The 15554-nt window shown below is 37.3% G+C and overlaps 2 protein-coding genes across 5 annotated transcripts; one reads left to right on the top strand and one right to left on the bottom strand.

Annotated features, from left to right (window-relative positions):
• Nucleotides 1-257: 257 nt before the first annotated feature.
• LOC128192986 (conserved oligomeric Golgi complex subunit 8-like) lies at nucleotides 258-2243 on the bottom strand. The gene has a single exon (XM_052866130.1). The coding sequence runs from the start codon at nucleotides 2210-2212 to the stop codon at nucleotides 368-370; it is 1845 nt and encodes a 614-aa protein (XP_052722090.1). The 5' UTR covers nucleotides 2213-2243; the 3' UTR covers nucleotides 258-367.
• A 1714-nt stretch (nucleotides 2244-3957) lies between these two features.
• On the top strand, nucleotides 3958-12556 carry LOC128193206 (UDP-N-acetylglucosamine--peptide N-acetylglucosaminyltransferase 110 kDa subunit-like). Of its 4 annotated transcripts, none has more exons than XM_052866537.1 (21): nucleotides 3958-4228; nucleotides 4786-4936; nucleotides 5050-5293; nucleotides 5482-5550; nucleotides 7259-7375; nucleotides 7477-7556; nucleotides 7666-7755; nucleotides 7847-7952; nucleotides 8106-8246; nucleotides 8339-8439; nucleotides 8534-8687; nucleotides 8824-8925; nucleotides 9032-9211; nucleotides 9308-9466; nucleotides 9608-9823; nucleotides 9918-10187; nucleotides 10378-10560; nucleotides 10747-11034; nucleotides 11213-11330; nucleotides 11451-11574; nucleotides 11683-12556. In XM_052866537.1, exons 1-21 carry the CDS (start codon nucleotides 4195-4197, stop codon nucleotides 11855-11857), a joined length of 3102 nt encoding a protein of 1033 aa, XP_052722497.1. In that variant the 5' UTR covers nucleotides 3958-4194; the 3' UTR covers nucleotides 11858-12556. The 4 variants fall into 4 exon arrangements, with proteins under 4 accessions (XP_052722497.1, XP_052722496.1, XP_052722499.1 ...); XM_052866536.1 differs by having other exon boundaries at nucleotides 11436-11574; XM_052866539.1 differs by lacking the exons at nucleotides 3958-4228; nucleotides 4786-4936; nucleotides 5050-5293 and adding an exon at nucleotides 6444-6514 and having other exon boundaries at nucleotides 11436-11574.
• The last annotated feature ends 2998 nt before the right edge of the window (nucleotides 12557-15554 follow it).

The raw sequence follows: 15554 nt of genomic DNA, 5'->3' as shown, positions 1-15554 counted from the left end.
TGATTATATATACATGTATCGACACTTGATTCATGTGCATGCATGGTGTGGGGGGGGGGGGGGTCATGCAAAGGTCCAATGCCTAAATGCCTATATTCTGTCACTTTAACTATGTGTATATCATTAAGACTGAATATTCCAGGGGAAAGGGTTATAACTGACTCTAGATCAGTGCATTCGCTTACACTATAACATTCTGCATTGCACCCTCTGGGAAGGAAGGGGAGAGGCTGGGGTTTTTTTTTCTTAAATCAGAATTCAAGTAGATATAAAGAAATTTATTTTTTATAACCATATGTCAATATTGATACATTGTCACATCATCCCTAAACAAAAATAGAAGAAAAAAATCACTTCACATCAAAAATCACTCTATGTCACTGTGCTCACTATGTTCACAGCTGCCAGCTGTGAACACAACTTTTCCTTGATTTTCGGAATCTGATTCAATGTTCTCTGCTTCTGAAGTTTGGAGCACTATGGAGGGATTAGTATCAGGCTCAGTTGCAGGTTCATTGTCTGGTTTTGGTACGCCATGATCTGTTTCCTGCAGATCTTCTGCTTTCTGTTCCGTTTCCTTAGCAGGCAGCTGTGTCTGGTTTTCCATTTTGGGTTTGGATAAAACATCAACACTTTCCTTTACAGGCATCAGATGTCTGATTCTGTCAACCACGGTTTTGATATCAATCAAATTCACAGGAACACCAAGAAGGGCAGATAACTGTTGAGGAGGAAATAATGCCTGCAGACATTTGCTTAAATAAGGTATAAGAGTCTCTCCATAAACATCACAAAATTTAGTAAATTTTTCCTGTTCTCTTTGATCAAATGTAGTTTCCTCAGTGCGATGGAATGAGAGAATAATGTTATTGACCCCATTTAGAGAGTTCTCCAAGGCTTCAGCTACTGCATGAGCAACAGAGACTGGGGCACACAATCGAAGCTCATTGAAACCACTCAAAACATGATTACAGTAAACAGCCAAAGGGGAGTAATCCAGAAGAATGGCTGGAGGATAGAGTTCATTCCCTTGTGCAGTGTATGGAACAGAACCCACAGTGTTTGTCTGTGCCATGAGGTTGTAAGATTGCATGTCCAACTCAAATCTTTTGTTTGCTTCATTAAGTGTGTTTCCAAATCCAGTTACAGCAGCAGTTTGGAAAATTGGAGCAAGCAAGCCTCGAAAGTCAGCTCCTACCCGACTAAAAGAAAGTCCAAAATACATGCACTGACCTAAAATAGAATCTAATCGTTCACCAATTCCCATCATTAAATCTTGTTCTAGAGTAGATAGGAATTCAGAGATTTTGTGAACCACCCAACCATGAAACAAGGAAGCCTCACTAACAGCATCATCTTTTTTCGTACTCAGGAGTGGATCATCATCAGAGAAGATAGCTCTGTACTGAGTGATTATATCAAATAGGTGGACTCTGCTAGTCTCTATTGTTTTTGTTATATGAATGTATGGATCTTCTCTGGGAATAGCATCCAGGATTCCTTGAAACCATGTATTTCTTGCCTGGAGAAACTTGATTCGGAGTTCAGTTTCTGTGAATACATCCATACGCCGTATATAGCCAATCACACGCAAACAAGCAGGCAGCTGAATATTGGTTCGCAACTGCTGAATGAGTTGATTCAGCATCAACTGCGTAGATCCTTTAACTTCATCAACAATTGTAGCTATGATAGAAATATTGCCATGTTTTTTCTCTAGTCGCTTGACATGAGCTGCAAGTTCTAGAGCTTCCTCATAATATCCATTCCTGACACACGTGTCCATAAGCTGAGGCATTTCTAGGATTTCAAGGAGCTGTGTATGGCGCTGAAGTGTCAAGTTATTCATCCGTCGACTTGCATTAATCTCCTGTGCCTTCTGCATGACACCCTTGCATTCCTCGCTAAACTCTGGCAGTTTCTCCAATAAGTCACCAACATGTTTCTCCACAATTTGAAAATCTTTAAAAATATCCCTGGAGCACTCTGCTGTCTGAATAAATGTTTTGTAGTGTTGAAATGCAAGATTCTGTGTCGCTTGCAAAATTTCGTTCTTTTCTTCTTCTAAACTATCAGGCTCAAGTGACAATTTCTGCACCCCATACGAACTTAACTCACTAAGATATTGTAAGAAGTCTGTGTTTTCTTGCCAGTTTTCTGGAAAGGAATCTTTAAAGATCCCAGCAAGGATGTTTTCATCTTCCACGTCCATCGTTTACACTAACCGGAAGCGACTGATTGAAAAGACATAACGGTAACCAGTCGTTTCGGTCCTAAGAAGTTTCGCCCCAAATAAAATTGATGACATAATTGCGGTGGATATACATGATCGACTGTATTATCTGCATGTAAAACTACATACCCATTAGGTGTTTTAAAGCATTGGGATTCTATGTTGGATTGATGATGGGAAACAAATATAGGTATATATTTATATCATGCAAGCGGCACTTAAGCTGAATAGGACATTATATTGGAAAAAAATATGTTGTAATAGCCTATAGAAAATCGTTTACCATGTGTCGTTTACAGAACTTTAAAAGAAACACAACTGTTAAGAGTGTGTACGATTTTAAAAGTGGAGGTATATAGATTCCAATGCATATTTTCGGTAAGTACTACGCATTTTTGAACGTCCCAAAAGTATGTCAATTTATTATTTTCCCACATATTGATATATCTATTTTATTGAAAACAAAATATGTTTTTAAAGCTTTTTTTTTTGTCAACACATTTGTGAAATTTGATACATTTATTTTAAATACAATAGTAATTAAGTTCTTCTTTAGGACCATACAGATCAGGCACGTAGCATCGTTTTTGAAAGTGGGGGGGCCAGACCCATCCAAAAAATCTTGACAAGCAAAAGAAAAAAAAAAGGGAAATTTAAAGTTTCCAAAAATCTTCAAAATCCTTATCCGGGGGGGGGGGGGGGGGGGGAACGGACCCAACTATACTTCCAAAAAAAAATTCTTCCCTACCAAATTTTTTTCCCCTCCAAATCATGAAATTCCTAATCCGTGGGGGGGGGGGGGTAATATTCAATTTGACTACTCATTTCCTTACTTTCATATCAAATGTTTACTAACTTCAAAAAAAGTGGGAGGGCCAACTCCATTATCATTCATTTTTTTACATGTAAATTTAAAAAAAAAATTGTTGCTGCAAGAAAAGGTGGGGGGGGGGGGGGCCAGGCCCCCCCCTGCCCCCCCTGCCCCCCCCTGCCCCCCCCCCCTGATGCTACGTGCCTGCAGATACACGTATAACCTTTGCATTATCATGATGAAAGCCGAATAATCTCTCTTAGGATCTCAGGATGAGTATGTTAGGGGAAAAACTCTTTATCCCCCCCCCCCCTCCCATGAATTTACTTATTAATGAAAAAAATATTCTAAAATTTATGAATTCACTGTCGTTTTCCTATAAACAGTCCGAGATCATTGTTGGAATTAGTAGTGCAATATCATTTACTAATCGCTATACTTTTCATTGGTATATCTTATCCTTATTAATTGTCTGTTCTGGGCTCTGAGTTCTATTTTTTATATCTGGACTACTGAAGTCAGTTTCAATAATTCTGGTCGGCTTTAATAATGCTTTGATTCGAATTAAGAAAACCAAGTTTCCCGATAGGTAGACACAGTTTATGATCAATATAGTTGCCAGATCGTTCAACCCCCTGTAATGTGAGATGTTGGTCGAGTAACGAGATCCGCCCGCGCGGCTGCTTAACCTTTTGCGCTCAGCGATATAAGATATCATGTGACAACTACGTCATCAATTTTTCCAAAGATATTTCCCCTATAAATGAAGTATATCATGAATTTATTTTCTTGTCGTTTGAATCTTTTGCATGGCTGTTATATATTATGATCATTAATTTGAAAATAAAATGATAAGATCAAATATCTACGGTCTAATTAAATATTACTGAAAATCTTTCCATCTGACGTCACGTGTTGAATATTCATTAGTTGTCTCGCCGAAGAAGGAGGACGTGTGTCCTGAAAGAGTATTGGACTTAAAGTCGAGAAATATTGTACAGATACTTCCACTCTTGGATAGTGATTGAACATTTGCCTTCTCTTTGAAGTTCTTCAGGGAATTATTCATCAAAATTGTGAATGATTTAGCCCAATCCGATACTTTAGAACGTAGTAGAAGGTTGCAGAGGAAGCCATTTTCCACAAAGAAATGCCAACAATGGCTCAAATCTCGGACTCAACAGGTAATTCATTTATTATATGTATGAATTGATCAGTTCAAGCTCGAACTGCCGAACATACACTTGTTTAATATAGGAAGAGATTAATACGCGACCTTGCGTTGTCCCCAGCCTATGTGCATTATGTGTGAAGCATTAAAAAATCTAACACACCATTACTGCAGTATGAGTATAGCTGTTTTGGGGATAGAGAAATATTTCTGTTTTGATATTTTCAAAAGTGACAAGATTAAAAAGACTATAAACATCGTTATTGTCCGTCACCCTGTGTCGTTCTCTGTGAACTTCAAGGATTTTTGGAGGGAGTCGATGCTAAAGTAAGAAAGATGCGTAGCAAGCCTTATGCATTTATGTGACTGGCATATGGCAGAATTTGTCAAAACCGTGTTGAATTTGTTATGATCCTTGATTTTAAACTGATAAATGTTTATACGAGTAAACCATGATATATTTGCCAGTTCCTGTGACACAGAAAATAAAATGTAGGCTGTCCGGACATTGAGAATGGCATTGGATTTATTTAACTTGTACTAACTGATATTTGACCTTTATGAATGTAGGTTTGGCGGAGTTGGCTCATCAAGAATACCAGGCAGGAGACTATGATAACTCCGAGCAGCACTGTATGCAGCTATGGAGACAAGAACCAGATAATACCGGTGTACTTCTACTGCTCAGCTCTATACATTTCCAGTGTCGAAGACTGGAAAGGTATGGTTTTGTAGAATGGCTTCTTACTGTGATAATTCAATTGAAAATTTATTTTAACTTGAATAATACTACAGCATTTGTAATGGAGAACTTGTTGTTTTTGTTTTGAATAGGTCAGCATATTTTAGCCAGCTTGCCATTAAGCAGAACCCTATGTTGGCCGAGGCTTACTCTAATCTAGGAAATGTATTCAAAGAACGTGGTCAACTCCAGGAGGCATTGGAGAACTATCGGCATGCTGTCAGACTTAAACCGGACTTCATTGATGGTTACATTAATCTAGCGGCAGCGCTGGTGGCAGCGGGTGATATGGAACAGGCGGTCCAGGCCTATGTCACAGCTCTGCAGTACAACCCAGTGAGTATCAAATGGACACTGTCAAAACATTTATCAATGATTAACGTTAATTTTTAAACAACAACTATTATGAAAATAACAATTACAAACAGTGAATTTTCAATGAAATTCTTGATTTTGATTGAAAACTGTTGGAAGTTATTTCTTTTGATGCATCATGTATTAAATGTGTTTTATATTGTTTTCAGGATTTATACTGTGTGCGAAGTGACCTGGGAAATCTACTAAAGGCTCTTGGAAGATTGGACGAGGCAAAGGTATGATTGCATCAGTGATATAGATAGAGACGTGACAGCTGATCAGATGCCTTGGTTCTCTCAGTGTTTTTTTGTTGAAATGTGTAGATACAAATGACTTTCCTGTTTATCACCTCTCTTGGAGGAAGTACAACTGTTCAAGTCAATTCATTTTGCAAATTAAGCTAGAAAAAAAATGATTCTTGATGTTTCCTAATGAAAAATGTAATTGTATGAATATTTAACTATACATGAAAAGAGTATTTTTATTCAACGTCAGGCTAATTTTTGCAAAATGAAGACTACGTGTCAATTTTCTTTCCATTTAGATGTGTGATTAGTTATGAAGATGATAAACCCGCATTGACATAAAAAAGTATTTAAAAACTCTATTCATTACTTGTTGATTGTTTAAGAATTTGTAGTAGAATTTTCAATAGGAATGGCAACATCAATGTGGATATTGTCTTCATAGCTATTGAATGCAGCTGAAGATTGGTAACAGCCAACCAACTTGAAGAAGCAAAACATTTCAATATCATATACTTTCACAACTATCATTCTCCATTATTTCCCTTCATTTCTTCAAACAAACCAAAAAATGAATCAAACAGCCCAACCTTTGAAGAATATTGAAATGTTTTGAAATTTTATCTGTATATATTAATGTGCAAAGTCATTTGTATCTGGAATGTACTTTTGTTTTGTTTTTGAGAACATTGTGATGAGACATTTTGATGGAAGTTAGCTGATAATTTATTGCAAATTTTGCTGAGATTATTTTAAAATCTTTGCAAAAGGGAAATGTTATGCCATGTATAATGTGGAAAATTTGTTTTTTACATGATTTTCTTTTACTAATTTCTACTTATTTTGCCATTAATCCACCATTTTCTTTATAATTTCTGTGATAGTATACGAGGTGCCACGCCTCCTTCCCAGGGGACATCAGCTGTAAATTCTACACCTGGTATGACTCTTTATGGTAATTATTGCCAGAAAAAATTTGGTGTTCTAGTGGTAAACCGGAGGTATTGTATACTACATGTCTATGTAGTCTCAACTCTTGTAAGAAAAAAGAAATCCTATATATATCAAAAATCTATATGATTGCTACAAAATTTTGACGTCTTTTTCAGAAGAAAAAAAATAATATAAACACTCTCTGTCTTGAAAAAAAAAATCCTTTTCTTCACCCAGTGCTGCGCGCGCCCAAACCCTGACGCTGCGGTCGCTTGCGAAACTAACTCTTTTGACAGACCTGAATGTGGATTTCTGTACATTAAATGTTTATTTTAAATCATTTGCCATGTTAGAATGTATGAAAAAAAAAAAAGAACAGACATGTCAGAAGGGCTGTTTGTGTACAACTAGTTTGATTTCTTGGAGTAGACAAGATTCACCGACAGTTGACAAAGTTCATGTCAATTTTAAGGGAGAATAAGACAGCAGTGTCATGTGTCTAATGATCTTGACTGCTTCAATGCAAGATCTCTGATCTCAGCAGGACTTGACCAAAGAACTGATAAGATTTAATGACTGATGTAAAGTCTGTGTCACTGATTTAACACAGATATTCGAAGTCCATGTTGGTTTCAGGGATCATATTAATTTGTTCAAACTGGTTGTTAAATTTGCGCGTCTGCTGAACGCCCCTGCTGCGCATGCTATTGCGCGGAATGTGTAATGTGGATAAGGAATTAATTTGTTCATTTTCATTTAAATTTAGACTTGCTATTTAAAAGCAATTGAAACACAACCAAATTTTGCTGTGGCTTGGAGTAATTTGGGGTGTGTTTTCAATGCACAAGGAGAAATATGGTTGGCCATTCATCACTTTGAGAAGGTAAATATCAAATGTTCAGGTACTAGAAAATTCAAATATTTTCTGTATGTTGAAGTCACAAAAATTGAAGATATTTGTCTAATTGACCATTCCCTCTACAGGCTGTTGCACTAGATCCAAACTTCCTGGATGCTTATATAAACTTGGGAAACGTACTGAAAGAAGCCAGGATATTTGATAGGTAGTGATAACATTCTTTGATAATTAGATCAAAAGCCCTTTATTCACTATTAAAGTCAACTATTACAGTAATGAATTATTGTTGACATGATTCTTTCTGCGTCATTTAGAGCCGTGGCTGCCTATCTTAGAGCATTAAATCTGAGTCCTAACCATGCAGTGGTACATGGAAATCTGGCCTGTGTTTACTATGAGCAAGGGTAAGGCTATGTTACACATCACTGACTATTTGAAGCAAGAAAAATCTTGAGAAATATCTGTATAACATGTAATTGATTGTGTCTTTTCTAGCTTGATTGATCTGGCCATTGACACCTACAAACGTGCCATTGAGTTGCAGCCTAACTTTCCTGATGCTTACTGCAACCTGGCAAATGCTCTCAAAGAAAAGGGAAAGGTGGGTGTTACATATTCATTGGATAAACTATCTTTTTTTTTTTTTTAAAGGTGCACTTCAATCCATTATTATGTTGGCTTTGTTAATGCATTGTCATATGGTTTTAATTGATATGGCGTTTATGGTCTATGAAATGAAACTGCTTTATTTTAGGTGGTGGAAGCAGAGGAATGCTACAACACAGCCCTAAAACTAAGTCCCACACACGCCGACTCCCTAAATAACTTGGCCAACATTAAGCGAGAGCAGGGAAATACAGAAGAGGCCGTTAAACTATATCTTAAAGCTCTAGAGGTTAGTAAACTTAACCAGGTACAAAATATGAATTAGATGTTTATGTCTTGAAATTGAACAACTGAGAGTTTACATTTCAATACAACTTTTAGGTTTATCCAGAATTTGCTGTTGCCCACTCAAATCTTGCAAGTGTGTTGCAGCAACAAGGAAAGTTGCATGAAGCTCTTATGCACTACAAAGAAGCAATCAGGTCTGTATACTTGTATTGTTGATTGCTCTAACAGTTTCACATTCTTTGCCCAATATATATTATTGTTTTTAATGATGTCTTGTTACTTTTTCAGGATTTCTCCCACTTTTGCCGATGCTTACTCAAACATGGGAAACACATTAAAAGAGATGCAAGATATTCAGGGGGCCTTGCAGTGCTATACTAGAGCCATTCAGATAAATCCAGCATTTGCTGATGCTCACAGTAATTTGGCATCTATTCACAAGGTATGTGTAGAGATTTATATAAGATATCCATGTCAGTATTAATTATCCTGAGTAAAAATCCACTGTCGGAATAAACATGTTGCAATGCAATTTGAAAAGCTTTTTCTTGTTGATTGTAAACATATTCCCTCTCTAGGACTCTGGAAATATCCCAGAAGCCATAGCCTCCTACAGAACAGCATTGAAACTAAAACCAGACTTTCCAGATGCATACTGTAACTTAGCACACTGTCTACAGGTGAGTAATTGGTAAAACTTTATTGAATGCCACTTTTTGTAGGTCTAATTTATCTGCCTCTCTGATAGAAAGTTTGTTCATTGTGGGGTACACCTTTGTTTTATAGATTGTGTGTGACTGGACAGACTACAGCTCCAGGATGAAGCGCTTAGTTCACATCGTGAAGGATCAGCTAGCAAAAAATCGCCTGCCCTCAGTCCATCCCCATCACAGCATGCTCTACCCCCTGTCACATAAAATGAGGAAGGCCATTGCTGCCAGGCATGCAAACCTCTGCTTAGAGAAAGTAAGTGGCTTCTGTGCCTCAAAAGTTCTTGCAAATTTTGTACAAGTATTGTAGTAACCTAATGACTGGGGATTAAATCAACATTCTTCTCTTTAGATTAACGTGCTGCACAAACCTCCCTATGACCATCCAAAAGAGTTGAAGGAACCCAAAGGTCGGCTACGAGTCGGTTACGTCAGCTCAGACTTTGGCAACCACCCTACCTCACACTTGATGCAGAGTATCCCAGGCTTCCATGACAGAGATAATGTAGAGGTAATGAGGATATCTCTCAAATAAATGGAGAACGAAAAGCTCCACAAGTCTATCTAAATACCGAGTAATTTTTACTCAGTAATTTTTTCTGAAAATTACAGTGAGGTTGCTGAAGATTAAGTATACTTGATTCATCTGTAGGTTTTCTGCTACTCCCTGAGTCCTGATGATGGAACGACTTTCCGTGCCAAGATCAATGCCGAAGCAGAACATTGCATAGACTTGTCACAGATCCCATGCAATGGCAAAGCAGCAGACAAAATCTTTGCTGACGGAATTGATATCCTGGTGAACATGAATGGATACACTAAAGGAGCTCGGAATGAACTTTTTGCTCTAAGGCCAGCTCCCATCCAGGTATATTGAATAGATAATAGAAAAGTGAAATCTATAGGCAAAGTATGTTTATCTAATGGACATCAGTTACTCAGGACCCTATTTAATTTCATAGGTGATGTGGCTTGGATACCCTGGAACAAGTGGAGCCACTTTCATGGACTACATTCTGACAGATGAGGTCACTTCCCCCTTAAACTTGGCTGACCAATACTCAGAAAACCTTGCTTATATGCCAAACACATTCTTTATTGGAGACCATATGCAAATGTTTCCTCATCTAAAAGAAAAACTTTTGGTGGAAGTAGACGGAAAAGTGTCGGACAATAACATCATGTTAAATGGTGTTAACCTTGAGGCATTGAAACATAGTGGACAGCTTAAGGCAAGTCTGATGTATCTCATGACACAAAATGATACAGATAAATAAGTTTTGATGAAATAAGTTTTACATTGTTAATTGTACTTGTATAAACTCTACTTACAGCATGTTTTATCTTGATTAATGATTTGTATTTGTACAGACTCATACATACAGCTTGTTTTATATTGAAAAATGATTTATATTTGTACAGACTATTACGTACACCGCTGCTCACGGAGAGACCACGGACAATAATGACGGCAGTCCAGGTCAGGTTACGTTCGAGGTGATGTCACTTCCTGTACAGCCCATTCTCCAGACGATGGCACAGACTGGCCTGTCTCATTCTTGTATCAATGATGTTGTAATCCAAAATGGAGTTACTACCAACCAGGTAATTTATGCAGTACAAAAATTTTCTGTAGACGTTGAAAGCTCATGACTCTCTATTGTCTATTTTCTAAAAATTCAATTTCATTTTGTGTTCTTAAAGGAAACACTTGTTAAAATGTATTTTGTTCAAGACAGGTATTGGTAACATAGCATCATGATGGATAAAAGGAGTTATTTTGTGTTTCAGACAAATAACAAGGCGGCAACAGGAGAAGAGATTCCCCAGAACATCATCATCAGCGCCCGCTCCCAGTACGGCCTGCCAGAGGACGCAGTCATCTACTGTAACTTTAACCAGCTGTACAAGATTGACCCCCAGACCCTGCACATGTGGATAGAGATCCTGAAACAGGTCCCTGATGGAGTTCTTTGGCTGCTCCGGTTCCCAGCTGTGGGAGAAACTAATGTTTTACAGACCGCAGCCAATGCAGGACTCTCTCCTGGCCGAATTATTTTCTCACCGGTGGCTCCAAAGGTAAGCCAAGATCTAGATTAACTGACCTATTGATAAGAGACTATAGAAAGTAGTTTAAAAGTTTAATCAACTTAACGTATATAAATAATTTCTACATGACAGCTATTAAAAAGTGGCTTAATCCTAGTACATTTGAAGAGTTGTGTAGAGATGACACATTGTTTGGTTTGGTCTGTAGGAGGAACACGTCAGAAGAGGACAGTTGGCTGATGTGTGCCTGGACACCCCTCTCTGTAATGGACACACTACAGGGATGGATGTGTTGTGGGCGGGAACACCAATGGTCACTCTATTGGGTAAACATTGATCACTCACTTATTTTTCTATGAATCAAACTTTTTTATACAGGTGCAGAGAGAATATCATCTAGATAGGGACAATTGATGATTGTTGATATGTAGACTTTGGTACTGTAGGTGAGACATTGGCCTCTAGAGTGGCTTCTTCACAACTGAACACGCTAGGATGTCCAGAGCTTATTGCCAAAACCAGTGAAGATTATATAAGAATAGCTTCCAAACTTGGTACAGATAAGGCTCAGTAAGTATTATTGAAGGTCACAAAATAAATTCAACCTTGATAGGCAGTAAAGATATGACACTACATTTTCTTGATGAAACTATTTAAGGTCTAATTTTTTTTTTATAGTCTACAAGCAATGAGAGCTAAAGTTTGGAAAGCCCGCCTCACAAGCCCTCTTTTTAACTGCAAGACCTATGCCAGAAATATGGAGCTGTTGTATAGAAAGATGTGGCAGAAGTATGTCAATGGGGAGGAAGCTAGTCATATTGTGGACACTTCTAGACACAGGAAAGCATTATGATGACCTCTATAAAGCCCCATCAAAGTGATCTGTGACTCTCCCGGCCGTGGGAGCCGTTATGATAGTGCTGAGGAAGTCAACAAATAGGACAGCTCCCTACGTGTGCGGACTGCCTAGTGTATGCTGTATTTATAGGGAGTTAATGATTTAATCATTATGCATTGATACCCCTTGTAAATATATCCCAACATAGAGACATCATACCATCTTATATTTATTTTTGTCAGTGTGTTTATATGTGTTATGCATATTTACTAATTGATTCATTATTCATTGATTTATCTGCTTTGCCTTCCTTAGATGCACTTTAATTTTTGAGTTTGGGTTCTATTTTAAGACGTATACTTTCATTGAGTATTGAATAGTGAAGAAGTTGCATGTGGACTTGGATAAGCCTGAGCAAGTGTTGAGTATTCCTTGATCAAGATGATGTAATTGCTGGTGTACTCTGATGATGTAATTGCTGGTGTACTCTGATGATATAATTGCGAGTGTACTGATGATGTAATTGCGGTTGTATTCTGATGATGGGTGTGACAGTCCTTACAGAGATATATGTGTGTTAATACGGGGAAGCACAGCCCCACCTACTTTTGTATGAACCACATGAAATGCAGCATGCACCGCTGTTGACAAATGTACGCAGAATTTTATCCATTTGTTTGTTAATGTCTGAGAAATAAAAGATAAACAAAGGTTGTTCAGTGTATTTTCAAACCTTAGACCTTTAATTTGCAAAAAAACGTTTTACTGAAATGGGTATTGGCAAGCTCAATATGATTGTGGCACTTAAGCGGCGTTTTTCCTTCGATGACTGGTGTACAATAATTTTCAATACTTGTCCTTTACCCGAGTAGGCATGGCATATGACCGTACAATAACTTTAGAATCTACAAGTTATTGTACTTTATGAAAGAAGGCATGGTGATAGTAACGTACAATAATTTTTGAATTATTGTACAGTGAGAAAAAAAATTACCACAAAACTTATGCTTTAATCAATTTCATAACAACTCTAAGTTATATTTGTTGGACTAATAGTCATACAATAATTGCTGTATCTAGAAATGAAACGGAGGCGTGACGAGTGCCCACGAGGTCACGACCCCGTTTCATTTCAAGATACAACAATTATTGTATGACGATTGGTCCAGCAAATGATTTGTGGCACGCCTACTTTCACGAGCTGTATTTTTCGCGCGGCATATCAGTTTGGACCGCTTTGAAAGATGGACGTAGATTTTCTTGTGGATGGAGATCGACGACTTGACATCATCTCAAGTTTGTGACGAAATGGAAGCTTTCGACGGATTACTGAACATGAGCGTTACGCAGACGCTTGCAGAATACGAAACAGGATTGGATCATGGTGAATTTAAACTGGATTGGAACTTTTTGGGTGAAGACGAAAACGTTTCTAAAATGCCGACCACATCGCCCAACGAGTGTACCGATAACTCGATTGCGTTGAAATACTCCTGCTCCTAATATTTTCGAGTGTTCCGTTTTTCCGGAAACATCTGCACTGTCCATAGTGAAGAGGGGCCCATGAGCAAAATTACACAAGGACGTTCAGCGGAAGAATTTGAGTTTAGAGTTGTTATGAAATTGATTAAAGCATAAGTTTTGTGGAAGTTTGCTTTTTTTTCACTGTACAATAATTCAAAAATTATTGAACGGTACTATCACCATGCCTTCTTTCATACAGTACAATAACTTGTAAATTCTAAAGTTATTGTACGGTGATATGCCACGCCCACTCAGGTGAAGGACAAGTATTGGAAATTATTGTACACCGGTCATCAAAGAAAAAACGCCGCATAAGTGCCACAAACTCAAATTATTCTACATAATTAAATTCAACAAAAAATTGAGCGATGACCAGTACGATTCATTAGCTGTTGTTCCTTAACACTAGAGAAATATAGCTGGGTCGCGCAAGTGCGTTTGCCGCTATGATTCGAATAATTTCCCTGTGAACCGCCTTCCGTACAGATGACGCGAATGAAATTTTTCAGCTTGTTAATTCCCACTGCTTGATTTTCATACCGGATCGGCACATCAGATGTTGCGGGCAGGGTCTTCGATAGAATGTTCCTTGGCGTCCGAGAGAATCCAGATATAAATCGAAATAGTCAGCAATGCATCTCTCCCCTATATAATGAAAAATAATTTAGAATAAGTACGTGCAAGTAGAACGAGCGAGCACAGAGAGAGACAGATTTCTCTTACCGGACTGGCAGTGATGTTTAATAGTCCAGATTTAGCAATTTTTGTATGACTATTAGTCAAACAAATAAAACTAAATGTTTCCAAAATAATTCTATATCTGTCACATAAAACTTTTTTTTTAAATAATGTTTTACCTAAAAGGAAGCAATCATTGTAAATAACTTTAAAAGTATTACAATTATAAACAATTTTTTGAAGTTTTTGTGAAAACCACGAATTCTGACCCATAATGGGTCTAGATTCCACTTAAAGAAATCAATAATAAAAAAAAGAATGAAAACTTATCCTAATAATAAAAGTACTTTAAGGATGGAGTCTAGACCCATTCATACCAAAATATTGCAATTTATCACAGTAAATGGGAAAGGTTTGGGCACAAAACGTCAAGTGGCTTAATTTTGAAACCTATACCTAGAGACGTATCTTTAAAAATCTTTTCAACAAAAACCAACTGGCCAGAAAAGCTGTAATTTGAGTGGAACCATCCATAGGTAATGTAGATTCAAGTTTGTTTAAATCATGAACCATGGGGCCACAATGGTGGTGGGGGGGGGGGGGGGTTCAAACTGTTTCCAAGGGATGAGTAGGGAAAAATCCTTAAAATTTTTCATTCAAAAAATCAACTGTTTACAATAAAGTGAAAGCATTATTTGGTAGTGTAGATTCAAGTTTATTTAAAACATAATCCCTGGGGATAGGCATCTTCGCTAGCCAAGGTTTTCTTATCCGCACCGCTTCTCACAAAGAAAAGCGGTGCGGATCAGAAAACTTTAGCTAGCGAAGATGGGGGATAGGATAGGGCAGCAATTGGGGAGGGGGGTCTAACTTTTACGTATAAATATGTAGCGAAAAATCTTTAAAAATCTTCTCAGAAACCAATTGCCAGAAAAGCTGTAACTTGTTTGGGAACAGCCTTTGGAGGGTTAGATTAAACTTTGTTCAAATCATGAACCTCGGGAGTGGGTGGGGGGGGGGGGGGGGTTAAATTTTTACAAAGGACTGAATTGGAGATATTTTTTTCAAATCTCTTTCTCTCAAAAACCAAATAGCTAGAATAGCTGTAACTTGTGTAAAAGCATTGTTCTTAGGTAGTGTAGATTCAACTTTGTTCAAACCATGATCCCTAAGTAAAATACAGAGACAAATCTTTAAAAATCTCAAAATCCAATTGACCAAAAAGCTTTAACTTGTGTGGAAGCAGCCTTAGGTAGTGTAGATTTGAGTTAGTTCAAATTATGATACCATTGTGTAGGGTGGGGCCACACTATGCACTGTATGTTTTATACTTATATGTGTGCAAGCATTTTGACGTTAATTCTTCATTGTTTAGACTGGGGCCCCTGGACAATTTATTTATATATATATATATATATATATATATATATATATATATATATATATATATATATATATATATATATATATATATATAGTTGTTTTAAGATCATCTTAAAAACTTTATTGT

This window comes from Crassostrea angulata, chromosome 7, assembly GCF_025612915.1.
Source record: "Crassostrea angulata isolate pt1a10 chromosome 7, ASM2561291v2, whole genome shotgun sequence".
In the NCBI taxonomy this organism is placed as follows: Eukaryota; Metazoa; Mollusca; class Bivalvia; order Ostreida; family Ostreidae; genus Magallana; species Magallana angulata.
Note: the sequence above shows the minus strand (reverse complement) of the source record. Positions and strands in the feature narration are given on the sequence as shown.